The sequence below is a fragment of the Mastomys coucha genome, unplaced genomic scaffold (assembly GCF_008632895.1).
Source record: "Mastomys coucha isolate ucsf_1 unplaced genomic scaffold, UCSF_Mcou_1 pScaffold3, whole genome shotgun sequence".
Classification (NCBI taxonomy): Eukaryota; Metazoa; Chordata; class Mammalia; order Rodentia; family Muridae; genus Mastomys; species Mastomys coucha.
Window position 1 is genome coordinate 58,599,547 of NW_022196909.1, and position 25,876 is coordinate 58,625,422.

Sequence of the window (25,876 nt, forward strand, 5' to 3'; positions counted from 1 at the left end):
GAAGAAAACCATCAGAGGGATTTCTGCATTTAACTGTGTGCTTGGCTGTCACTGGGCATCAACACAGTAATAGATTTGCTGTGGTGGAGGTGGAAGACCCCTGCGGCTTTCTATGTAATTGTTTTGTCTACAGGTACATTGATGTGCTTGATGTGTTGTGTCTTCCTCTAGCCAAATTGTCTTGTATCCCATTTATCGCCTCAAAATATGAATATTTATAATGTCACTAATGGAAATCTCCTCATTCTTGGCTAGATCTTACTCACCTCCACTGCAAGCTCCTGAAAACATATAGAGGACCTTCCAAGCACACAGCAGATGTTTATAGCTATCAACACCCTAGGTATAAACCCCTATACGGTCCAATGAAAACCCTGGCCCCTGAGCACTGAACTGAATCTCTAAGTATGGGTATTTGGGAGCTCCTTTTGTGGTCCCATTTTCTAGGCTGGGCCCTGTGCTATGTAAGAGTAAATACTAGCTCAAAAGCAATGGAGAAACAAGGATGCATTTGTTTCTGCTGGAAAGTGGATGAGAGTGGATGTGTATATCTAGCTTCTTGGGTTCCCGTTTGACCTTCTCCACAATGATTGACTGTAATTTGGAGTTATACTCTAAACAAACCATTTATTTCTCTGTGTCCCTAGCTTTTCGTCAGGATATTTTGTCACAGCAACAGAAATGACCATAGGACACTTATGTGAGAACCTGAGGCCAGACAACTATGTTGTAGAACCATCTATTGAAGATCAGTGGACAGCAAGTGCTGCTGGTTGGCCAAAGCCTTTCAACGTGGAGAACACACATAGGGCCACTTGCCCAGAGCCCCTACCCCAGCTCTTTTGACTCTTTTCCTCTAACATGAACACTTAAGGTTGGCGGCTCAAACTGATAAGCATCGTATTAAAAAATAATAGTAATATGAAAAAATGGATACTCAGCGAGGAACAAAACCTACCCTCTGCTAGTAAGTTACTTGTTCTTAGGCCGTGGTGAGGAGATAGGGAGGTAGAAGGACTTAAGAATTTGGACCTAAAACAAATGAGAAATGATAAATAAGTTCTTAACATCTTAACCCCCCCCCCAATTCCTGAGGATGCTCATAACTAATCAAACCACTGGCTAAGTTTTGGCTAGCTCAGAACACCCCTACTGTGCAAAGGGAAAGGGTGCAAGTTATCAGAACTCCTATCTGGAAAGGCACAGGACTGGGAGAAAGAATTCCTTAAGGAATGCCTTGGAGTGGTAGCTGGAGGCCCAGGCTTTGGGGCTAGCTTATCTCAAGACTTGAGAGATGATGGGGAAACCCCATTAATCTGCCTACGGCAAGGGAAGATGCTTGGTTTGCTACTGTCAGCAAAAGAAAAGAACTTAGACAGAAAAGAGGGAGAGCGAATCTATCCAATGTCTATAAGCATAAAGAAGCAAAGCAAGCCCAGAGCTTTGAATGGATGCTCTGCGTGGTTGGGATGGAATGACATATTGGCATACAAGCGAGTGGTCAGACATGGGAGTTAAGCATAGGAAGGGCTATGGTGAGTTCAGCCTGGGGAGCTGCTAAGTTTGGAAGGACCACAGGCATGGACATAAAAGGTTAGGATGACATCTTCTAGATGCTAGAGTCAGGAAGCTCTTACCTGACATCAAGGGTCTGTTCTAAAAGTCTTCAGGACTCATGAATTTCAAACCCCACATCGTCCTCTTTCCTGTGGCCACAGCATTAGCCCCTGGGTTATTTTATAGCCATCCTTCCCTTACACTAACAACATTTCTTCTCATCAGCCTAGTAGTCTGATTATTCACACAGTTCCAAAGCACCTCTGAAGCCAGGGCCCCAGGGTCTTAACTTACCGAATGAGCCAGGAATATTAATTTGTAAAATGATACCAGCGAGGAGGGAAAGGTTAAATTCACCATCCACTCGGCCAACTTGAGGTTAAAATTCTATGAACCTGAGGCTGGAGAGGTGGCTCAATAAGTAAGGTTCCAATTAAAAGCAGGGATGACGGCAGCATGTAGCTGTAACCCCAAGGGTGGGGGTGGGTGGGGACAAGTGGATTCTGGAGTTCATTGGCCAGCTTGCCTCACTGAAATGATGACTTCCAGTTCACTGGGAGACGGTTCCTCAAAACCAAGGTGGAAAGAGATTGAGAACAACACTGGGCAACAACTGCTGGCCCCAACCTATGTACAAGACACGGGAACACTTATACCACACATACACAATTCTGTGAATTTCGTAGAATCCATTGTTCATGCATTTCAACAAAATACTGTTGACTGTTGGAATTTAAAAATCAGGGTTTTCTAATTGTACATGTTATTCTCTTAAGACCCATTTCACCATTAAAAATGTACAGTGCTTAATATATACTGGTTTTCTACTTGTAAGTTCTTTTTTAAGGCTAAGAAGAACTCTATAGATAGGGTTAATTATACACACACACACACACACACACACACACACACTTAGTTCTCTGAATTTCCTTTCTGGACCCTTCTGGGTATTCTCTTATTTGCATCTATAGTAGACTCTAATGTTAAGTTTTTAGACAACCACATGTCAGAGCAAAATAATCCCCATTTGTGTAGCCTTGTAAAACTTAAGGAGAGATCCTGCATGCCCTGTGCTGAGTGAACATGTAATAGGTGTTTCCCAGTAGAATTAAGATTATGTATTTAATTAAACATTTTAAATCTTTGCTTTGTATCATAGAGTCTTAGCTATGTTGCAGGGAGAAAAAAAAAAGCAAATTCTTAGTGGTTTGATTCAATAAATGTTGGTTGGTTGGTTTACTTATTTTTTTTAATGCCCAAACAAAGTTGGCTGTAGGTCATATGGACGACACCCCTCCTCTTCCTCATGGCTACCCAGGCTCAGGAAGCTTTGTTTCCTGGCTGATGTTTTAGCATTCTGTTTTAGCTTTCTGTTCTCAACACCCTACCAAAGTTACCTGCTTTTGTCACGCATCACCATGTAAGACCCATGACCAATGGATTTCTTTCTGTTTTTATCAGGAAAAGTTCGAGGGACTGTTCCGGACCTATGATGAATGTGTGACGTTCCAGCTGTTTAAGAGTTTCCGACGGGTTCGAATAAATTTCAGCCACCCCAAATCTGCAGCCCGTGCCCGGATAGAGCTTCATGAGACCCAGTTCAGAGGGAAGAAGCTAAAACTCTACTTTGCACAGGTAATTCTTCACCCTGCTGTTTGGGCCCAACCGTTTAGAGGACGTGTTGCTTTTGCAGAAGAACTAGATTCAATTTTCAGCAACCACATGACGGTTCATAAAGAGCTAGTACCCTCCTCTGACCCTTTAGAGTGCCAGACACACATGTGGTGCATATACATAAGTGTGGGCATCACAATCATGCACATAAAATTAAATTTAAAAGTGTAAAATGTCATTGTTAATTGGAAAATAAATAAATTAAAATGTAAACAAGAACCTGGAGAGATGGTTATGCAGTTAAGAAAGCTGGCTGCTCTTCCAGAGATGAGTCTGATTCCTAGCACTTCAATGGTGTCTCGTAATTGTCTATAACCCCTCTTCCAGGGGATCCAATGCCCTCTTCTAGCCTCCACTGGTACTACACACCCACAAATAGATTTGCTGTTATAGTTAGTTCACTAAGAAATTAAGTTAATGGCTGTCTAAGACCTGCCCAAGATAAGCCAGTCAACATTATAGAACGGAGAGAAAAGGGGGACCATGAGCCATGACCTCCAATTGAGGGACTTTAAACAGTTGATGGATGCTAGGGGAGAGGGGATGTTTCCTTGGTAGTGTGGTCTCTGGTAGGTTGAGTATGTTCTAGGGGATAATCCCACACCTCTGTTTATATGCACTGGACTCAGTGGCTCTGAAAACATAAAGAGCATGAGGAGTGGAAAGGAATGGGGGCAAAGCTGATCAAAATACATGTATGAAATCCTTCGAGTTAATGTTTCTAAAATAAGGAGAGAAATAGATACAAATAGTGAGTCCCAGATAGAACAGTGTCTGTGTCCTAGGACAGAGGCTCTAAGAGCTGCCAAGTTAAGCTCTAACTAGGATGAGTCACCGAACCTCACAGGGACTCAGAGTCTATAAGATGGCAATGATGACATTATCAGCCCATGTAGCTGCCATGATGGTGGTATGGAAAGCTGTATGCAGCAGTGCCTAGATTTTTGGTAAAGGGACAATAAATTCCATCTAGGAACTGCAATAGAACTGATCTCACCACAGTTGACTCCTAACCTTCCCGGCAGGGTTGTGATTAAAATTTAAATGATAAGCTTAATGGTATGCTAAACACATTCATGACAAAGCATTACAAATCCATGAAAATTAATTTTATGTTTTGCAAAGCCACATGCTCACTATTCTGAACAGGGATAGGTAGTTCTTAGGGATGTCCATGAAGCCCACAGCACTAGTTGTCAGTATCCATTCTCTACCAAGGCCTTATTCATCACTAGGCAACAGTCACTTCTCAAGTATGGCTTCAGCTGCAGACTCTTGCTAAAGTTCTACATCTCTTAGAAATTCATGTAGCTAGGACAATCTTAGATCATCATTTATTAAAACCTGCATCAAGACCAGTTGTGATTTTGTATGCCCATAATCCCAGCACTCTAGAGCCTGAGGCAGGAGACCTTGCATTCAAGGCTAGCCTGAGCTGTACAGTAAGACTCTGTCTCAAAAGACTGTGTATGTGTGTGTGTGTGTATGCAATATATTATATATATGCATATACATACAATATTTGCAGATATAGATGATAGGTAGATACATAGATATATGATACATACATACATGATAGACACATACATAGATACATACATAGCTATATAGATACATGATAGATTTATAGAGACATGAGATAGATAGATAGATAGATAGATAGATAGATTTCCATTAAAAGGTAGCATGGAATTATCATGTGACTCAAATACTCTTCTAGGTATTAAAAATCAGGAACTCAAACAAATACTTTGGTGGGAATACTCATAGCAGCACTGTTCACAATATGCCAACAGAGAGAACTACCTGAAGTTGATAAAGGGACAAAGAGACTATAGTATGTCCACACAAAGGAATATTATTCATTTCTTAAAAAAGTGAGAGAGAAAGAAATGTTGATAATCCATTACCAAATAATGCACCTTTAAAATGCAATAGGAAGCTAGACACAAAAGCTCATCCATTCTGTGGTTCCATTCTCATAAAAGAGTTAAGTAAAATCAGAGAAGTAGACACAGCTTGACAACCATCAGGGGTCGTAGGAAACTACATTGGTAGTCCTCATTTAAAGGGTGCATAGTTATCCTTAGAGCAATGGGAAGGTTAGGGCAGTTGTTCTCAACCTTCCTAATTAATGCTGCACCCCTTTAATGCAACTCCTCATGATGTGGTGACCCCCAACCACAAAATCATTTTTGTTGTTACTTTATAACTGTAATTTTGCTACTATTATGAATTAAAATGTGATTATGTGTGTTTTCTGATGGTCTTAGGCAGCACTCTGGCTTGCTCACCATCTAGCCTAACCTTATTGATGAGATCAAGGTTAAAGAAAAGGGGGGAGGGCACTGTCCTAAGGAAGGATATCAGAAGTTGTCCACTAGTTTCCACATGTACACACTCACAAGGGCACACAAAGTAGTGCAGGGCTCCGCAACATGACTTAGAAGCTCTCTAGGTGACCCTGGTGCTCATTAAAAGATGGAAACTGCTGTTTTTAGGATTAAGTCAAACAATGAGTTCAGTACACCATGTCCTGTAAGGAGTGATTGCCACTGCAGTCTGTCCCTCAGTGAAGCCCTGCCTAGCTACAAGCTTGGACAATCACATGTCTCATTATCTTGTTTGAAAGGTCCAGACCCCAGAGACAGATGGAGACAAACTGCATTTGGCACCCCCACAGCCTGCCAAACAGTTCCTCATCTCACCCCCTTCATCTCCTCCTGTTGGCTGGAAACCTATCAGCGATGCCACACCTGTCCTCAACTATGACCTCCTGTATGCCGTGGCCAAACTAGGACCAGGTAAGCACTTGCCCCTTCTTCAGACTAACCATTTGTCAGCAACCCAGAACTGCCAAGTAAAATTAACAAGCTTGAATGCATAGGTTTCCAGTTACACCTGCATTTTAATGGATTCCTTGCTCTCTGTTGGACAATGGGAGGGAGGGATGATGGATGAGAATGCAGTGCTCAGCTCTGCATCTTCTGCAAAGGAACTCAGAAGCCTCTGCTAAGAAGACTGATTCTGGGTTGCAATGCAGGACTTAAATGCAGAAATAGCTATCCAGTGTTGAGATTTCTCTCTGTATCCTGAGATATGCAGAGGAAGATGCTCTCTCAGATTTCGAAAGGCTACCTTGCTATCTTGACAGTTTTGTTACTGCCACAGCTAGGAGCATGCATCCTGGAATCCTCTAATATGTGACATTCTTATGAAAATGAGGACTTCCAAGTCCTGCAAGAAGTCAATGAAATTGTGTGTGTGTAAGTACATATATATATATGTGTGTGTGTATGTATGTATATATATATATATATATATATATATATATATATATATATATATATATATACAATCATGTTGTATACAATCATGTTCATTCCAGTTTCAGGCATTTACTGTCATACTTTTCTGCTCTTCTGTGAATGGATGTTTGGATTATTTCCCAATTTTTGTATTATAATCAAAGCTACCATTAGCATCCTGTTTAGATCTCTTTACATGCTTCTTTAGTGTTATTACAGATTTTATACCCAGCAGTGATACCATCTCTGATTTCAGCTGATGAAGTTTCTTTGTCCTTCAAATTACTTTTCCTTGTCTTCTACAAAGAGAGGAAATAATTGGAATGGAAAGGGCAAAAATCAGCAATGTAGAAAGGAAGGATGAATAGTGGCCCATAAGTCAGTTCTTTGTGCTAGTGGTTCTTCTAGAGTAACTTAGGACTTAAGAAAACAACTCCAATAGTTTGACTCCACCCTAAGACAGATAAATTTCAGAAACTTCCACTGATTCTAACCGACAGATGAGTTTAAGAGCCACTTGTACCATAGATGCTAAATTCTAAGAATAATGAACTTATAATACAATCGTCCTAGTATGTATTACACAGCCAGGGGAGTGTTTGGTTCAGAGGCTCCATTCTAGAAACCTGATTCTCATATGTGCTATATGTTGTCAACCATGGGAAATAGCATGGGAAATAGCATGAGCAATGGTTCTAGTTTGTCAATGATGGAAATATTCCTGGGGTGTGGGACTTCTGTGTTAAAACCAGGAAATTCCTAAAAAGAAATGGTTACCCCACTGTGTTTGATAAAGATGGAGTCTTATTAATTATTATTCTCTCTGAAGGAATGGCTGCCTGTTTAGTGTAGAGCCTGTCTCAGAAGAAAGCTTCTCCTGGTGGACCCCTGAGCCATTTGGCTTGTGGGGCCTTAGAAATGGCCATGGTTTCACTCTCAGAGAGCCACTTGTGAAAGGCAGTAGGTATGCAAGATAGCCTGGTGAGGGAGATGATGACATTTATGTGTGCCTGGTTCAGTTTCTGGAGTCCCAAATATATAGTCTCCATTCAAGGAGGGCCATAACTATGGAGTGCCTAGCATGATGACATGTACAAAGACAGGTTTTCTAAAGTCAAGCCTTGGAAGGTATACTGGCTGGTTTTGTGTGCCAACTTGACACAGGCTGGAGTTATCACAGAGAAAGGAGTTTCAGTTGGGGAAGTGCCTCCATGAGACCCAGCTGTGGGGCATTTTCTCAATTAGTGATCAAAGGGGTAGGGCCCCTTGTAGATGGTACCATCCTTGGGCTGGAAGTTTTGGGTTCTATAAGAGAGCAGGCTGAGCAAGCCAGGAAAAAGCAAGCCAGTAAGAAACATCTCTCCATGCCCTCTGCATCAGCTCCTGCTTCCTGACCTGCTTGAGTTCCAGTCCTGACTTCCTCTGGTGATCAACAGCATTGTGGAAGTAAGCTAAATAAACCCTTTTCTCCGCAACTTGCTTCTTGGTCATGATGTTTGTGCAGGAATAGAAACCCTGACTAAGACAGAAGACCATTACCCATCACAGAGGCAGGAACACTCTAAAGCCAAGAGGACCCTGCGGGATGCCAGTTTGATTCAGCTATGAGCAAGTACACACAAACGGACACGTTGGATAATTATTCTGATTATCAGCACATAGAATTTCCTGTAGAATCACCAAGACCCTGGCTGGCTAAGTTACATTTTACAAAACTGGAGGCTGGGGTCCCAGGGTGAGAACATCAATTACTGAGAACAATGCTAGGTAATTACAAGACTTTGATCATCATCCTTCACTGTATGATTGTGTGTGTGTGTGTGTGTGTGTGTGTGTGTGTGTGTGTACATGCACATATATGTATATCTGAATGTAGGCTAGAGGTCAAACTCTAGTACCACTCTTCAGGCATCATCTACCTTTTCTGCTGTTTGTTTGTTTGTTAAAACAGGATCTCATATGGCCTGGAACTCGATAAGTAACTGAGCTGACTGGCCAGAGATTCTTTAGACCCAGCTGTTTCTCTCTCCTCAGCACTGGGTTTATAAGTTTATAACACCATGCCCACACGGGCATTGGACAGTAGTAAGTATTAGTGTTTACACAGCAAGCCCTTCATAACCTGGGAGCCATATTCCAGCCTGGTCTTAGCTCTTTACCAAACTGGCATCTTGATAAAAAATGTGCTGGGATTGTAGCTCAATCGACCCGTGCTCTGCCTACTGAGAGCTAGTAATCCAGTAAAATCTAGTCCTTTTGTTGATATTGGTTTGTTTTATCAAGGATATAAACTTGTTGGAGTCAATGTCAAAAGAGAGTAGAACAGAGAGGAGATGATCAGGGACGGGCATGAACTTAATGATAGAAGGAAGCGGTACAGTACATAGAACAGGGATTAGGCTCTGGCAGGGATACTTGTAGAACCTGCCACAAAGGAGGCAGAGAGGAATTACCTCAGTCAGAGAAGGAGGGTGGCTCCTGTGAATATTGAACATAGGTGATTGGCAGCGTTCAAATGCAGGCTAACCTATAGCCTTCACCTCCCTATCTCACATAAAGGTACCTTGTATCATTTTGCAAGTGCCCTGGAGCTATTGTCATCTGCATGATAGACTAAGGGACTGAACTGTGGTAAGACAGATGGGTTTTCTCAGGGTAATACAGCTGGATAGCTGTCTCTTCTGTTTGCAGGCATGGAATGAAGCTCCACCCTTTGGCCAGATGGTTTTCTGTTATGGAGTATTACCAACTTTAGGCCTGTTTTGCTTGGACACTGGATGACTTCTGTTCTAACCCTGAGTTGATGATGATCTTTAACACCACACCAGCCTTTCAGAAAGCCTGACCCAGTGTGTAGGATGCACAAAGATAGATCAGTCCACTCCCATGTGCAATAGCAAATGCCAAGGTGACCAACATCTAGGGTTTCCTCCTTTGCAAACACAACTAGGACTTTGTCCTTGGAATATCGGCAACCTGGATGGATTTGGGGTTTTGTTGTTGTTGTTATTGTTTTGGCATTATTATCTGCATTCCTTGTCAGCAGTTTGACACTGTTTCTCCTTGCTTTCATATCCCATGCAGATAAATGACTTGTGTCCAATAATGGGGCAGAAAATATTACAGTGGTCATATTAGAAGCCAGCATCATCATTTGTCTGGTGCTAAAAGAGAATACCCAAGACTTAATGATTTATAAAAAGAGAGATGTTTGTTTTGGCTAGTAGTTCTGAAAGCTAGAAATCCCAGTAACATAATGTGAGCATCAAATGTCATCCAGAGGACATGAGGCAGCCAGGCATGGGCGAATACATCTTTATTCCCATGATTTGGGAGGCAGAGGCAGGTGGATCTCTGTGAGTTTGAGCCAGCCTAATCTAATAGCAAGTTCCTGGCCTACACACACACACACACACACACACACACACACACACACACACACACACACACATTGATAATCTATCTTTAAAACAAAGACTCAATAAAGGATGTGAGTTCAGGACATGCTCTACAACAGTCCACTCTTGTGGTAATTAATCTAAGCCTCATGAATACAAGATTGGATTAATCCATTCATTGGCACTCAATCATCATGACCCTAATGCTTCCCCACGGTGCTGCAGTAAGGAAGTGGGGATCTAACATATGAACTTATGATGGGCCTTCAAACTACAGAAGAGGCTATTTCAGGCACAACAGAGAGGGTCCAAGACTACATACTCTGAATTACCCCAACACAGTGCCATAGGAAAAAAAAAGTCACATTTGTCTTCCATATAACACTTTACACACAAACTCCCTTCTCCTTGTGGGCATTTTCTGTTGTTCAACTTTGGCTCTTCCCTGCTTTTTAAAAGGAATGTGTATGCTTTAACCATGTTGGCATTCTCCATTCCTGCTAGCACCTGGCACATAGTAGATGCTCAATAAATATTGGATGAGTGAATGCATAAATAAATGGATGTCTCAGATGTTAGCCTCCTTAGAGATGGTATCTTCAGCAGCAAATTGATGCTTTCTGTGGCTTTAGCCAGCCTGAGCCAGACAGCAGTTAATTAATGTTAGCAATAACAAAAGGACTTCCAGCATTGCCATTAAAAATGATTTCATAAAGATCATTTCTTTAATACTTTGGCAGAACCCTTTTAATGACAAAGTATAACTCATTTCATTTTAAGAGGTAATTACCTGAGTTCCGGTTTGTAAAAACATAATATTTCTATTAATTGAGAATTTCATACAAAGTATTTTGATCATATTTACCCCTATCCCTCCCCAAAATCCTTTTCAGATCTTACTACCACCCCCATCCATTTCCAACGTTGTGTCCTTTTTTTAAAAAAATCCTCAGAGTTCAATTTTGTGTTATTCTTATTCTCATGGGTATGAGATCCACTGCGACACAATCAAGCTACCAGAACCCACGCCCTTAAAGAAGATAGACTCACCCTTTCCCAGAAACCACCATGCATTCATAGCCTTCCTACTGGAGTTGGTGCTCAAGGTCCCCTTCCCTCTGTACGCTTAAAAGATTGCCTGCCTTGATCTTTGACGGTCTTGTTCAGGCAGCTATAGCTCCTGTGAGTTCATGAAGGTACAGGTCATAGAGCATACCCAAAAGGCACCTGCCCTCCCCTTCATTCTTCCCACTTCTAGCTCTTACAATCTTTCTATCCTTTTCCCCCAGTGGTCCCCAATCTTGGAAAAGGTGGTATGAATAGTCCCTTGTGGCTGAGCACTCCATAGGCATTTATTCTCTATACTTCAATTAGTTGTGAGTTTCTGAATTAATCACCATCCACTGCATATACCCAGGGACTTTTTCTTTTCAAAGGGGGGGGCTACATCCCTGCTTTACTAAAATGGCTATTTGGGGCCTGGCACACAGAATTCGCTCCCTTTGCTCTGCTCATGGGGTGTTTACATTCTCTAAGAAACAGAGGCTTTCTGTGCTTTGTTTAACATGGATGCGGAGGCTTCTGACCTGGTAATGAGCTAGAATTCTTTGTTTCTATTTGTTTTATGGCATCTGCTATTTTGAATTTGAGAAGCAGTACAGGGCAATATTCTTTTGGTAATGTAATAGGAGAGAAAGGAAAAGAATAAAATCCCAGCCCAGCAAAAATACTGTATCCACAGCAGCGGGCATAAATGGCAAATAGACTGCCAACCAACTAAACAGGATGCTGATCTGAGCAGATGTGAAGTGCCAGCCTTTGTTCTGCTCTCTGGAGGGCGCAGAAGGTCATGCTCACTGCCACTGAGAATGCCCACAGGGAGATATGAAAACATTGTCTATTCTCTTCTCCCCTCCTGCTATTTTTAGCTCTGCATAGCGAGATCAATTTTAGTTAACAGCAGAGGAGAGTTTTAAATGGTGCTTCAGTTTCAAGTTGCCCATGTCTGCTATATTTAGATACCCTCCCCCAACCCCCACGATTTCTACTCTATCAAAACATGTCGTCGTAAAGAAGCTTGGCTGCAGTCACTGCTCAGCACACAGTCCCTTCAAGTGGAAAATATCTCTCACTAATTAATGTAACTCACAAGGAAGACATATCTATTTTGAGCTCTGAGTCAGAGGTAAGGAGCATTCTTTTACAAATATAAATTGCCACTCATACTTTGGGTACATGGCGTGAATAGTGCATGAAGGGTCGCTTCATATGTTTACAGGCATGAACTGTACATGCAACAGCCAGCATCCCCCATCCACAGTCAGCATGCTCTCCAGCCATGATTCCCCCCACACACAGTGGATGCAGAGCTCTGATTCTCCAACAGGCATTCAACAGCTTCTGGTTCATCTCCAAGAGTTTTCCCTGAAGAAGGGAGTCACACCTGTAGAAAGGTCTTCCTTCTCAACAAGGTCCCCAATGGATCTCAGTTCCGCTGAGCAGCCATGTAAACTCTATAAACTCTATAAAAGATGTCCTCTGACTTCCACACACTCTGTGGTATATGCACATCCACATATCCATGATAAATAAATAAATAAATATATAAAAAGTTTTAAATCTAGTGAATAGGCAGCTACTAAATGACTGTGATTGTAAGAGCTTCATACCCTCTGCACTTCGTTCCTGGTCTTCTCTAGCTGCAAAGAGTATCTATCATGAAGTTGGGTCCTCTTCTTGCTTTGGGATAATGACTGCAACTCAAGGTGTGAGTCTGAGTCTAGACTGCATCATTTATGTGCTGTATGATCTGAAGCAAGTTCCTTACACTCCTGCCTCACCAGTCATGATGAAATCCACATCACAGCACTGTACAATAGGCATTTACTTATTATATAACATACTTGGAGACTTAGCTGTGTGCCTAGAATTTAGTAAGTTTTCACTGATTTTAAGGAGCAGGCCAGGCTTCTAGGACATACAATAAGCAAAGCAGACAGCTGTTCAAAATGGTATTCAGCTTGATTGAAAAGATGGAATAGTGGTCAGAATGTAGAGAAACACTCATGGATGTGTAGGTTACCACAGACACAGACAGTAGAAAGGGGCCTGCATCACAGGTGTGGGAAATACACACAGAATTTACATAATGCTTTGGTCACAACCTGAAGGGACTCAGCACTGACCTAAGTGGAGCCTCAGCTGCTCTCAAAATGAAAGGAGAAGCAAGATCATAATGATTATCTGGTATGGGCTAACTACATCTCCTCTTTCTCCTCCACTCTTCCATCTTCTCTTTTTCCTCTTGGTCTTCCTCCTCCTCCTCCTCCTCCTCCTCCTCCTTTTCCTCCTCCTCTTCTTCCTCCTCCTCCTCTTCTTCTTCGTCCTTCTCCTCCACCACCACCACTACCACCACCATCATCATCTCCTAAAGGACTTCAGGAACTTAAGTTGTTCCAGATACTGCAAGAGTACCAGGATGGGCTAGAGAGCACGTGCCATTCTTCAACTAGGAACAAGCTTTGGGCTCAGTAGTTTCTTTGCCTTCCGTCCTTCTACAGTGATTCTTAGCTGCCCTGGGCGTATACTAGACTTTACACAGGTGATTATTAACAGCTTAGTGCCCAATGTAAGTCAATCCTATATGTATTGAGCATTAACTTGTGTATATTCACTTATCAGTCTACAATCTGACTTCAGTGGGTAAGGGCCCTTGCTCTGCAAGCATGAAAATCTGAGTTCAAATCTCCTGCTCCATATAAACTTTCAGACATGGCTAGGTATTCCTGAAACTGGGTCAGTATTAGGAAGGTTTAAACAGGCAGAGAGAGCTGGCTGGATGGCTAGCTTAGCTGAAATTGAGCTTCTGGTTCTGTGAGAAACCCACTCTCAAGACAATAACACAGCAAGGGACAGCAACATACACACATTCATACATGCACACATGCATTAACACATACACACACTCATATATACACTCACATATATACACACATACATACTCATACATATATAAATGCTCACGCATACACACTCACATATATGTGTATATATGTATATACATATATATACACTCATGTCAAATATCACTCCAGTGAGATAATTATGGATACGAAAGATGGTACATTTAAATATTATAATTAAATGGTTCAGACAACCTCAGGGAAAAAAATCCAAGATCTCACTAAAATAGCAACTTGCAGTTTTCTATCTCAGACATAGAGGTATGGATATGGGTAGGAAGAGAGAGAAAAGAAAGGAGAGAAATTTGGGTAGGAAGAGAGAGAAAAGAAAGGAGAGAGATTTACCAACGAGAATTCAGCAAATGGAGACCAGTGACTTGGGGGAAAGAATGAGTCTGTCTTCAGGATCGGGTTCCATGGTGCCCAGCTACTCAATGGCCTCTTTCAGCTCTTAGGCTTCCTCATGAGCCACTGAGTCAAAGCCTTTTGCAACTCTTGCGTTGCTTGGTTATTTAAATGCTGCATGATTAGTTCATCATATAGGAAGCAGGTTATTTGAGCAGCACTGACCACAGTAACATATGCCCAAGTAATTAATATCATGCATCTTGGGAGAGCTTTATAGAGTTGGCATGAATTTTTCTTCACCGTATCCTAGGAACATGGGTACTATTGCATTGATAAATGCTCAGTTATACAACTTCCTCTGAGTCACATTATTAGCATGTGATAACACAGGGTCGCCATCTGTTGTTTTAAGAAGACTAGTTGCTGTGGTGAGGAAAACAACAGGAAGTGCTCCAGGTGGCTGGAAGTTTCAAAGATGCCGCCAGATGGGGTCTTTGCCTAGAGGATGTTGGAAGGAACATGTGTGGAAATGCTTCAGAGTCACATGGAGGAAAGTGCTGAGACTGAGCAAAAGTCAGTTGATGGGAAAGGAATTGAGGAGTACCTGGCTCTAAGGATTTTTCACATAGATGCCTGGAGGGGTAATAGAAAGACCTTTGAGGGGAAACCAGGTAGAAAGGAGACACAGGTAGGCAAGGTCATGATACAAACTGTATTAGATATGTGAGCATGAGTGGGTACTTACGGAGATGTAAGGCAATCAGTGTGAGGCCTCTGATAAGGGGGTCAATGTGAACAAGTAAGAATCTTCCAGAACAGCAGGTGCTAAGGAACAAAGCATCTATACTGTTAGACTGCTACTGGAAAGGCCCTGGGACAGAGATTCTATCTGTTCCCCATCAGGGCATGGGTTAGGGACTGGCCCCCAAGTGCTGAAATCTCAGGAGGGGTTCTTCCTCCCTTCATTAAATTCAAAAAGGATACAGTCTTGACTCTGCTTTAATGTCCTCGCCATCTGCCGTCTCCTGGCCATCGTGCCTCTGTAAGAAACTGGTATTTGCAAACTGTAATCTCAGTGAGGAAGTCTAGAGAGCATGCAGGAGGGGCTCAGTCACTGCCTAGAGCCAAAGCTGGCCTCATGACCGCCCCCTGTGTCAATTAGACTAGAAGGCTCTACCACACAGGATCCTTCAGGACCCTGCTCATTCCAGGTGGGAGGCACCTTGCCTGCAATATAGTCCCTCCTTCACACCACAGGAACTGGGACATTGTCACCAACGCAATCCCACCCACTAAAGAAGCTAGAGGACAGAAGTTGGGCATCTATTTTGGACAGCAGCCAAGTTTCAGTCAGTGTCCGAGGCCTGAATGAGCATTTGACTCTTGCCCACACTAGATAGTTTTTCATGTGTCTCAGCAGAGGTCAAGGGAAAATCCTGACTGGTGCATTTTTGATGGCTTTTGGCCCCGGCCTCCTCTCTGCACACAGGGGACAGGACAATCTAATGCAGACAAAGGAGCAAGCAGGTGTCAGATGAATGCTTTCCTTGTCCCATAAAAGAAACTGGTCTGAATGTCCTGTCCTTACTGCACCATGGCCAAGACTGTCTCCACCCTGAGTGGAAAAGGCTTGACACAAGCTCTTTGTCCCCAACTAAGCCCAGTTGTTCCCTTTGAATAGTGACAGTATTGACGTCAACCCTTAACGGTGGAAGAATTAGCTGAAGCCCAAGGGGAAAGAGAAGCCAAAAAAAGAAAAAATCCAATCCAGTAAAGCTAAGGCCATTTCTTTTTATTTTGTAGGCACTCAGCAGATGTTAAGCTTTGCGGGATTTTGATAGTAACAAAGTTTCCCAAAATAGCACAATGAGATGTCAGCCTTAATGGGACCACAGCCAGAAAGCATCCCTTACAGCCGTGCAGCCGGACTTGATTAACATAACTGACAATGCTTTGCACCCCACATGAAGAGGCTGTACCAGAGGGGACCAAACTGCTACTCAGTCTCATTCTGGGTTCTTCTTCCTCCATGCCAGAGGAGTGAACAAGGTGCAGGTGAAGGTGCCTTGGAAGGAGTGCCCCATTGTCTTAGCCAAGGTGAAGAAAAGAACTAACAAAGGCTAGCTTTCCTCCCGTGCTTCACAGCACTTGTGAAGGGGTAGGGGAGGAAGAAGAGGAAGAGAGGGTGAGGAGAAGAGAAGGAATAGGGAAGGCATGAAAAGAGAGAGGAAGGAAAACAGAAAGTAGGAATGGAAGATGGGAGGAAAGGAGAAATTAGAGAGGGAAGGAAGGGACAGAAAGGCTACAAGTTCAAGGCCAGCCTGGATTACATAGTGAGTTCCAAACCAGCTTGACTTATACAGCGAGTTCTAGGACAGTCTGGGTTACAAAATGTGATCTTCTCACCAACAATGGTAGCTTTCTTGCCAAAAGATGAGTAAAGGGCCTGGGTGTACGTTTATGCTGGCCTGTCTCCCCACTGTCACCAGACCAGCCTTAGGTTTCATGACCTTCACATGGTTCCATGATCTCTCTCTCTCTCTCTCTCTCTCTCTCTCTCTCTCTCTCTCTCTCTCTCTCTCTCTCTCTCTCTCTCTCTCTCTCCCTCTCTCTCTCCCCCTCTCTCTCTCTCTCTCCCTCTCTCTCTCTCTCTCTCTCTCACCTCTCTCTCTCTCCCTCCCTCCCTCCCTCTCTCTCTCTCTCTCTCTTTCTCTCTCTCTTTCTCTCTCTCCCCCCCTCTCCCTATCCCTCTCCCTCTCTCTCTCTCTCTCTCCCCCTCTCTCTCTCTCACACACACACATACACACACACATGCAGATACCACTCCACTAGATCAGAGTCAGCAGTGTTGCTGACCCCACTGGTGTTTGTTTGTTAGCAAGCACTTCTAGTGTAAGGACTCCCTCCAAGAACCAGTGCTCACAGATACTCCCAAGCTGCCCTAAACCATCTCCTGCACCCCTCCGATAATACTGATTCCAAGAGGGTTCCTCTCGTTAGCAGCACCCAAATAGCCTCTTCTGCTTTAGAACGTTGACCTTTAAGAAAATAAATTAGGACAAAATACCACCATGGTGATAAAAACCCTAAGTAAGTCCAACTTACTTAGCACATTAAGTGGGCCACAAGATGCCTAGAGTGATTTCAAAGGGGGCTACGCGCCAGCTGGATGAAGGATTGCTTTCCAGTCTAGCTTGCCACATAGCAGGGTACAAACAGGGGCAGCATGCTGACTGGTCTTTATCAACTAACTTGGACCAGGGGTCTAATACTTGCAGCAGTCCTATCTGTAATTTCAGCACACGTAACTCACAGTCTTTATGTGCTGCAGAGAAACTCCTCTGCCTGTTTCTATTGCTTTCGCCTCCAGAGCACTTAGGAGCCATAATATTCTATTTTGCTGGACTAGTCATTGCCATTAAAGTTCCTACTGGACATAGTGGGATGCTGATGGGGATGCTGATGGAGATGCTGATGGGGATGCTGATGGGGATGCTGATGGATTATCTGATAAAGAGCTTCCTGCCTTGTAGACTGAGGAAACAGTTGAGTGAGCAAAGTTCTGGCCATGTAAATAGGTGGACCTGAGTTCAGATATTTGAAGCCCATAGAAAACCAGAGGCACTAGTATGTATCCATAGTCCTAGCATTCCTATGCCAAGATGGAAGCTATAAATGGGGGAATCCCAAGCACTCGTGGCCCAGCTAGCCATGTGTACCTGCAGCATATAAGAGGCCCTCTCTCGAACAAGGAACTAAATGAGAACTAATAGCCAAGGCTGTCTTGTGATCTTCACAACTGAGCCTGTAGGAACAAGCAAGCATGCATGTGCATGCAAACACACAAACACACAACTTTAAAAGGAATAAAAAATTTTTTTGACTCTGAATAAAAAGCAGAGTAGAGCTGCTAGGCTGTATAACAAAGCACCATACTGTGAATAGCTTCTACAACAAGACTTGTTGACATGCATTTCTGGAGGCTCCAACATCAAGGTGTGTACATGGCTACACTCTCTCTGAATGTGTTAGGGAAGGACCTGTTCCTGCCTCTTTCCTAGCTTCTGCTCATACCCTGGCTTTGGACAATATAGACCCATTCTTCATGTGCCATTTATTCACTCTGTGTGAGTTTCTGTGTGTTTACCCAATTTTGTCCTTTTTTATAAGGCTATGGACTTAATGACCTCATTTTAACATGGTCATCTATAAAGAGACCCTATTATCAAATGCAGTCACATTCACAAGAATTTGAGGTTAGGACTTCAATACCTTTTAGGGGGGCAGTTCAATCAATAACAGTGACTAAGCAGTAAGGCCATCCTTCCCAGCACTACTTGGAAGAGCTTTGATACCTACCGCATCATCCAGGATCGCCATTTTCAATGTCAGGCTCCAACATTTAAGTCTATACCTTGCAAGTTTTCTGTTCCTCTCCTGTTTGCTTACCAGTGTGTGCACAGGGCCACAAATGGCTGACACCCTGTCATGGGGACTAAAAATACTTGCTCTAATCATCAAGTAGAGGCTCACTATACAGACCTAGGACAGCAGGCACGATTCCTGGGCAGGGTGGTCTCTAGATCATGTTCCTAGTGGTAAGGCAAGATTTACGGAACTCTTGGAGAGAGGTGAGATGGTGCCAAATAACAGCAGCAGATAGGCTGAGTGGAAGAATATAGACATGGTGATTAGGACACAGGGAATGGGTAAACTCACTGCTGAGAGATGACATAGAATCTTTTGGACTAGTTCAAGAACATCTGGACTTGGTGAGACTTGGGGAGCCAGCGACCAAGATGCAGTCTGGAAGATACTACCTTTAGAAGTCTTTTTTTTTGCTGAGTCCTAAATGATGGGCAGTAAGGGTGAGGTTTCAGGGGAAGATGGAGATGCCAACAGTTATGGAAAAAGTGTAGACTGTACATCCACCTTCTCTTGCTCCTGTACCTGGAGATTGTGTTGCTTCTACTGGTCTAAGCTGTTAAGGCACAAATGTTGTTTGACTATACTGTGCATTCAGCAATGGGGAATACCATGGGAGAGGCTCAGGAAATACCTACTGAGGTGAAACGAAGACATACAGGCACTTAAGAGTGGCTTAGTTGTAAAACAGGGAACCATTGCTAAAGCACCCCCAATAGCTACATAAGAATAGAACTCAAGTTCAGTCCCCAGAACCCACATATGAAAGTCTGGTCATTTAGAAAACAAGGTACTGCAGGAGCTAGAGCTTGGTATCCAACTAAGTTAGCCTGCACAGTAAGCTCCAGGACAGTGAGAGAGAGAGAGAGAGAGAGAGAGAGAGAGAGAGAGAGAGAGAGAGAGAGAGAGAGAGAGAGAGAGAGAGAGAGAGAGAGAGAGTGGGGCATGGGGAGGGGTAGAGGAAAGGGGAGAGGGAGAGAAAGAGAGACTCCATTTCAACACAGCTACAACAAAGAAGAAATAATGTCTTAGTTTTTACTGCTGTGAACAGACACCATGACCAAGGCAACTCTGATAAGGAAACATTTAGTTGGGGCTGGCTGACAGGTTCAGAGGTTTAGTCCATTATCATGAAGGCTGGAGCGTGGTAGCATCCAGGCAGGCATGGTGCAGGAGGAGCTGAGAGTTCCACATCTTCATCTGAAGGACTCTAGGAGAAGGCTGGCTCTCATGTGGTTAGGAGGATGGTCTCATTGCCCACCCCCACAGTGACATGCTTCCTCCAACAAGGCCACACCCACTCCAAAAAGGCCATACCTCCTAATAGTGCCACTCCCTGGGCCAAGCATATTCAAACCACCACAAACAACAACCAAAGGTGGATGTGCCTGAGGGACAGTACCTATGACTGTCCTCTGAGCTACACATGCTCATGTACCCGTGTGCATCTATATACCTCTGTGTACCCCCAAGCCGCACCCCCACCCCCCCACAGAGAGAGACAGAGACAGAGACAGAGAGAGAAAATGAATGAGTCTTGGAACTAGGGCCTTAATGATCATCTACCCGTCACTCACTAGCCACTGAAGATTCTGGACAAGCAGTGATCCATTCCTATTGTACCCCAGAGCTGTGGTGGTGGGAATCATATATCTGGGGGAGAATTTAAAGACTATCTTAGCCAAACACGCTTGACTCAAGATTACTCAGTTGTTAGCAGCATGCCTGGGATCAAGCAGTCACAGGTCTGACTGAGTGGCTGTGTTCGTCAGCCCCCTGTCACTGAGTCAAAACACCTGAATTAATCAGTCAATGGAGTTGGTTTGGGCTTATGGCTTCAGAACCTTTGGACTATACTCACTCGGCCCTGTGGAACACAGATCCTAAGGAGGGAACCATGTAAAAATAATTTTTAAATCTGCTTTTTCTTTTGGTCCCCTAGTTCCCACTAAATCACTCTAAGACACTATTATTATTATTATTATTATTATTATTATTATTATTATTATTATTATTATTATTATTATTATATGCCTAGGCCATAAGCTTTGGCTCATTCCCTGACTAGGTCATAACTTATTTAAACTTGTCTATGTCTACCAACTGGTTAGTTAGCTCTCCTTTAGTCCTAGCCCACTTCTTCCTTAGCATCCCCTCAGTAACTGCCTGCTGGTTTACGTCCATCTTCTTGGTCTTGTATCTCATCTCTCTCAGCTCTCCTCCTGTCTCTCTTTTATCTCTTACTATTTTCCAGAATCCTCTCTCTTCCTGCCAGTGTCTCACCCCCTATTTCTGCCTCAGCTCATTAGCCATCAGCTTATTTACTGACAGGTGGTGCTGATAAGAGAATCTCTCTACAGAACAGTGATGGAGAAGGCAGACTCAATTACTTCATGGAGGTCAGGAAGCAAAAAAAGGAGAGAGAAGAAGGCTGGGGTCCACCTTCAGGGGCATATCCTCAGTGATCTAGCTCCTTTCTGTGATGCTCCAGCCCTTGAATGTTCTCTCATTTCCAAGGGCACAGCAAGCTGAGCCTTTGGAGGGTACTAAGCAGCCAAAGCATTACAGGGCCAGATCCATCTAGTCCTTACAGTCCACTGTAATGGAAGTACCATTTTGAAACTTTGTAGTTGAGCTTGCTGTCCTGAGAAAGGTTAAATGGCTTATTTGGGGTTGGCTAGTTGAGAGTGGACAGATGGTAGTTGAATATTTGATAGATGTTAGCCAGGACACAATAACAGACAGGCCTTATTCTATTCGATGTCAGATCACAGGCTTCCCAATGCACCTAAAAATGTTTGACCTATTTCCTTTGCAAACCTTACTAAAGTAGCTTTTAAGAATCCTTCCTGGGGCTGGAGAGATGGCTCAGTGGTTGAGAGCACTGACTGCTCTTCCAGAGGTCCTGAGTTCAATTCCCAGCAACCACATGGTGGCTCACAACCATCTGTAAGGAGATCTGGCACCCTCTTCTGGTGTGTCTGAAGAGAGTGACAGTGTACTTACCTATAATAAATAAATAAATCTTTAAAAAAAAAAAAAGAATCCTTCCTGAGGGAGAGGAAGGACTATAGGAACCAGAGGGGTCAAGGACACCACACAAAAACTCAAAGAATCAACTAACTTTAGACTCAAATGGGCTCAGAGAAACAGAACTGACAACTAGGGAGCCTGCATGGGTCTGACCTAGGCCCTCTGCATATGTTATAGCTGTGTAGCTTGGTCTTCTTGCGGGACTCCTAACAGTGGGAGCAGGTGCTAGCTCTGACTCTTTTGACCTTTTTCCTACTACTGAATTGCCTTGTCCAGCCGTAATTCGAGGAGAGGCGCCTAGTCTCACTGTAACTTGTTATGCGATTTGTTGATATCCATGGGAGGCCTGCCCTTTTCTGAAGGAAAATGGAGAGGTGAATGGGAAAGTGCAGGGAGGGGAGGAGGAAGGGGAAGCTGTGGTTAGAATGGAATATATGACAAAATTAATATTAAAAAAAAATCCATCTGCCAGGAACTATGCCCATGCCTTTAATCGCAGCACTTAGGAAGCAGAGGCAGGTTGATCTCTATGATTGAGGCCAGCCTGGTCTACAGAGTGAGTTAAAGGACAGCTGGACCTACATCGAGAGACCATGTCTCAAAAAAACAAAACAAAACAAAATGAAACAAACACACATACAAATGAACAAAAAACCTCTTTCCCTTTTCTCAGCCAATGTCGTTTGCTTTTAAGGAGAGAAGTATGAGCTACATGCGGGAACTGAGTCCACACCGAGCGTCGTCGTGCACGTGTGTGACAGCGACATGGAGGAGGAGGAGGATCCAAAGACTTCCCCAAAGCCAAAAATCATCCAGACCCGGCGTCCCGGCCTGCCGCCCTCCGTGTCCAACTGAGCATGTCCATGATAACATGCATCTCCTCTTATCATGCTTTCCCCCCTTGTTGTTTGTTCAAAAAATTAATTGCCTTTAAGTCCCTGGGTGTTTGGTTGTTTGCGAGTCCTTCCTTGTAATTAAGTCTCCCGGACAAAAGGGCTAGGGAAAGGTGATGTGTCTGCCAGTCAACTCCTACCCATTAACTACAACCCATCACTTAGAAAGCTCTAGATAAAGGGTAGTATTTTCTTATTAAACAATCAGTACCACCTATATCTCTGTTTTCTCATGTTGATCCAAGCCAGAGACATCAGTAATGAATAGCCTTTATGTTGTTTGTGAGCTGCTCCACTGAATTAGTCCTCTGTGTGTGTGTGTGTGTGTGTGTGTGTGTGTGTGTGTGTGTGTGTGTGGTGTTTTTTTTCCTGGCCACTTATATAGGACCATAAGTAAACTTGGCTTTGACTGCATGAGATCCCCCTATCTGGTCTCACCCAGTCCTCTGCATCCCGACATTCCCAGGACATGCACGATCACCAGCATTTATTTTGATGATTTGAGGGTATGCCCCAACTTGTGGTATCCCAGCCCTGTCCTGTATAGACAAGGGGCATCCACAGAACCATTCAGCTCAATAAGTCTGGGAATCATTATTAGTTTGAGTCAATACATCATATAGCTCTGTCCATATTCCTGGAGATAAAATTGAGCGTGGCCCCAAAGATATTCCTCAGTAGATTCTGACCATCACTACCACATAGGACTACCCAGTGCTACTGGGAAGGCTTGTCCAAGTGACAGAGACTGATTTCAGACCAACCTATTTATTATAAAAGTCTCATAGTGTCTGAACGATTGTCCCCCACCCCTTTGTATATTTGTACAGATGTTTGAGCTGTGCTTTTAAAATCTGGATGTTTTTTATTTAGTGATTGTTCAACCATTAGCTGCTTAATGACATCATACCTGTGTTGCTTCTGAATGCATTCTGATTCTAATGTAGATAATTGGTACTATTACACACTATTACGGTTTGTGCTAAGTTGTAAAATGGTACAGCAATGTCTCATGCCAATAGATAACTGACTAGCCAATCTCTTTGCTGTCCAGATCACCTGTTTTCAAACAAAGATCCAAGTATCAGTTATAAGCAACTTGGGTGACGCTAAATCCAAGAACGTTACAGCTGAGCATTTCAGAGCACAAAGGATGATGGGTAAACAGATGCCCCGCCCATTCATCCAATGCCCATGTGCTCAAAAGTTCCTTGTTTTTGTTACATGTGACTTTTGTATTTCTCTAGCCCAAAGTGCATTACAGAAGATACACCTGCAGAACCATATTTTCTGCTCCATGTGTCAAGCCTCATCTATTCCTGTTCATTAACTAGTAACTTTGGATGCAAATACCATTTACCACACAACAGGCTAGGACTTTCATGACCTAAGCCTCAGAATAACACACAAGAACACTAACACAGCCACCTGATGGGGGGGGATTATTGTGGTTTTTTGATTAAGGTGTAATGTTAGTTTCAGCAGAAACTTCAAACTTAGACTGATCACTCAGAAAATTAAAGTCCGTTCTACTGTGAAATATAGCAATATAGTGCCGGACACGGTACAGTGCGGTTGAGACTGAGGACAGTATTGCTTGTGGAGTTTCCACGGGGAAAACAAGTATCCTTTTCAAAATCAGATCTGAGGAGTGTACAATAAGCAAAGGCTTTGACTTTCCTTTGTTGTGGAAGGTTTTGGTTTTTTTCATTGGCCAAGGAAAGACTATAAATAGTGGCGAGATGATGCCCTCTGGTGGCAGAAACGTTGAACTCAGTTGTATAGATGGATAACTTCCAGGGCTGACATTAACATTCAGGATGCAGGTTCGAGAGAGAGAGAGAGAGAGAGAGAGAGAGAGAGAGAGAGAGAGAGAGAGAGAGAGAGAGAGAGAGAGAGAGAGAGAGAGAGAGAGGGAGATATCTAAATGAGGGAAAGCCTTGGAAATAATTTGTGCTTCCAAACACTGATAGCAGAAATTTCCAGTTTAGTGAAAGTTGACGTGACTAGCTTGCGTAGGCATTAAGAGCTCAGTGTTATAGATGGCCCAGGTGATTAGTCTTAGTGAACTGTATTGCCATATATTGATGTTAACCTGCTGCAGATCAAGGGATTCTCGCGCTAGGTTGAGCATGGGGAGGAGAGAGGGGAATCTTTCCCCGGAAGGAACGGAGAAGCCACGGGACCTCCCAGCACAGAGAAAGTCGCCTGGACACTTCCATGATGCTCATTATGCAAACCTCTTTAGCGCTCTTTTAAGTTTGAAATGTTTTAAAAGGAGGGGAAGGTTTCCACCACTGAATCATTTGTGCACGTGTACAGCTCAAAGAGCTTAGAGTTCAAATATATCTGGTGAATGAATGTCTGTGTGGCATCATTTCTGAGTTGTCTGCCTGGGCTAAATATTCTTGAGGTAGGGGAGGTGGAGGAGTGCAAACTAGCTTGGAGTTTTTCTGAGGGGTAACCAATGTATGTAACTACCTCAATGACGTTCTTCCTGATGAACTAGAAGGGAAGCTGCTAACAGCTGTCCCATGAAGAAGTTATTTAAGCCAAGCCTGGAAACATGGGTTGGCTTCTCAGTAAGGGGGCTCAGAAGGTTATTTTATTGTCAAGTTACACCATATTGATTCCAAAAGTCATTTCAAGTGTGCTAAGAACAACCTATAACACCTCCTAGCTGTGTTTTTTAAAAACACTAACAGAAGTCCCCTGAAAGAGAACACTTAAACAATAAAAGAAATACCAGTGGAATCTAAAAGATTGGCTTTCCAGGTGTCATTGAGGTTAGAGCATCAATCCACTGCAGTGACACAACAGGAATAGGAAGGTCAAGAAAGAAATTCCATACTGGGAGAACATAATTGGTACACATGGAGGAGTTAGATAATGCACAGCCATGCATTAACCACCCTAACACTGTGACACTTTAATACAGGTCCTCCTGTTGTGGTGACCCCTAATCACAAAATTATTTTTATTGCTACTTCCTAAGTGTAATTTTGCTACTGTTATGAATCATAATATAAATATCTGTATTTTCCAATGTTCTTTAGAGGGGGTCACAACCTACAGGATGAGAACCACTACTTTAAAAGCCACCCATAAAAGACATACAATGCTTTCTTTTTAATGATTAATTTACATCAGGCAATCCATATACATATATGTGCCTTAAGTATCCGATGACCCATAAACTGTAAAAGGTGCTACATATCACCTCTTGTCAGTCAAGAATAAACCTCAAAGGTGGGCATACCTGGCATCTAGCTGCAGAA

General features: G+C 43.1%; 1 protein-coding gene across 5 annotated transcripts in view; it reads left to right on the top strand.

Moving 5' to 3' along the window:
- Nucleotides 1-24,959, top strand: part of Rcan2 (regulator of calcineurin 2) — a 233,396-nt gene extending 208,437 nt beyond the window's left edge. For all 5 annotated transcript variants that reach the window (XM_031346706.1, XM_031346705.1, XM_031346708.1 and 2 more), the window contains 3 exons: nucleotides 3,019-3,192; nucleotides 5,864-6,035; nucleotides 22,400-24,959. In XM_031346706.1, the coding sequence (XP_031202566.1) occupies nucleotides 3,019-3,192; nucleotides 5,864-6,035; nucleotides 22,400-22,560 (507 nt within the window). In that variant the 3' untranslated portion in view covers nucleotides 22,561-24,959. The remainder of the gene's footprint in view (nucleotides 1-3,018; nucleotides 3,193-5,863; nucleotides 6,036-22,399) is intronic.
- Nucleotides 24,960-25,876: the final 917 nt, after the last annotated feature.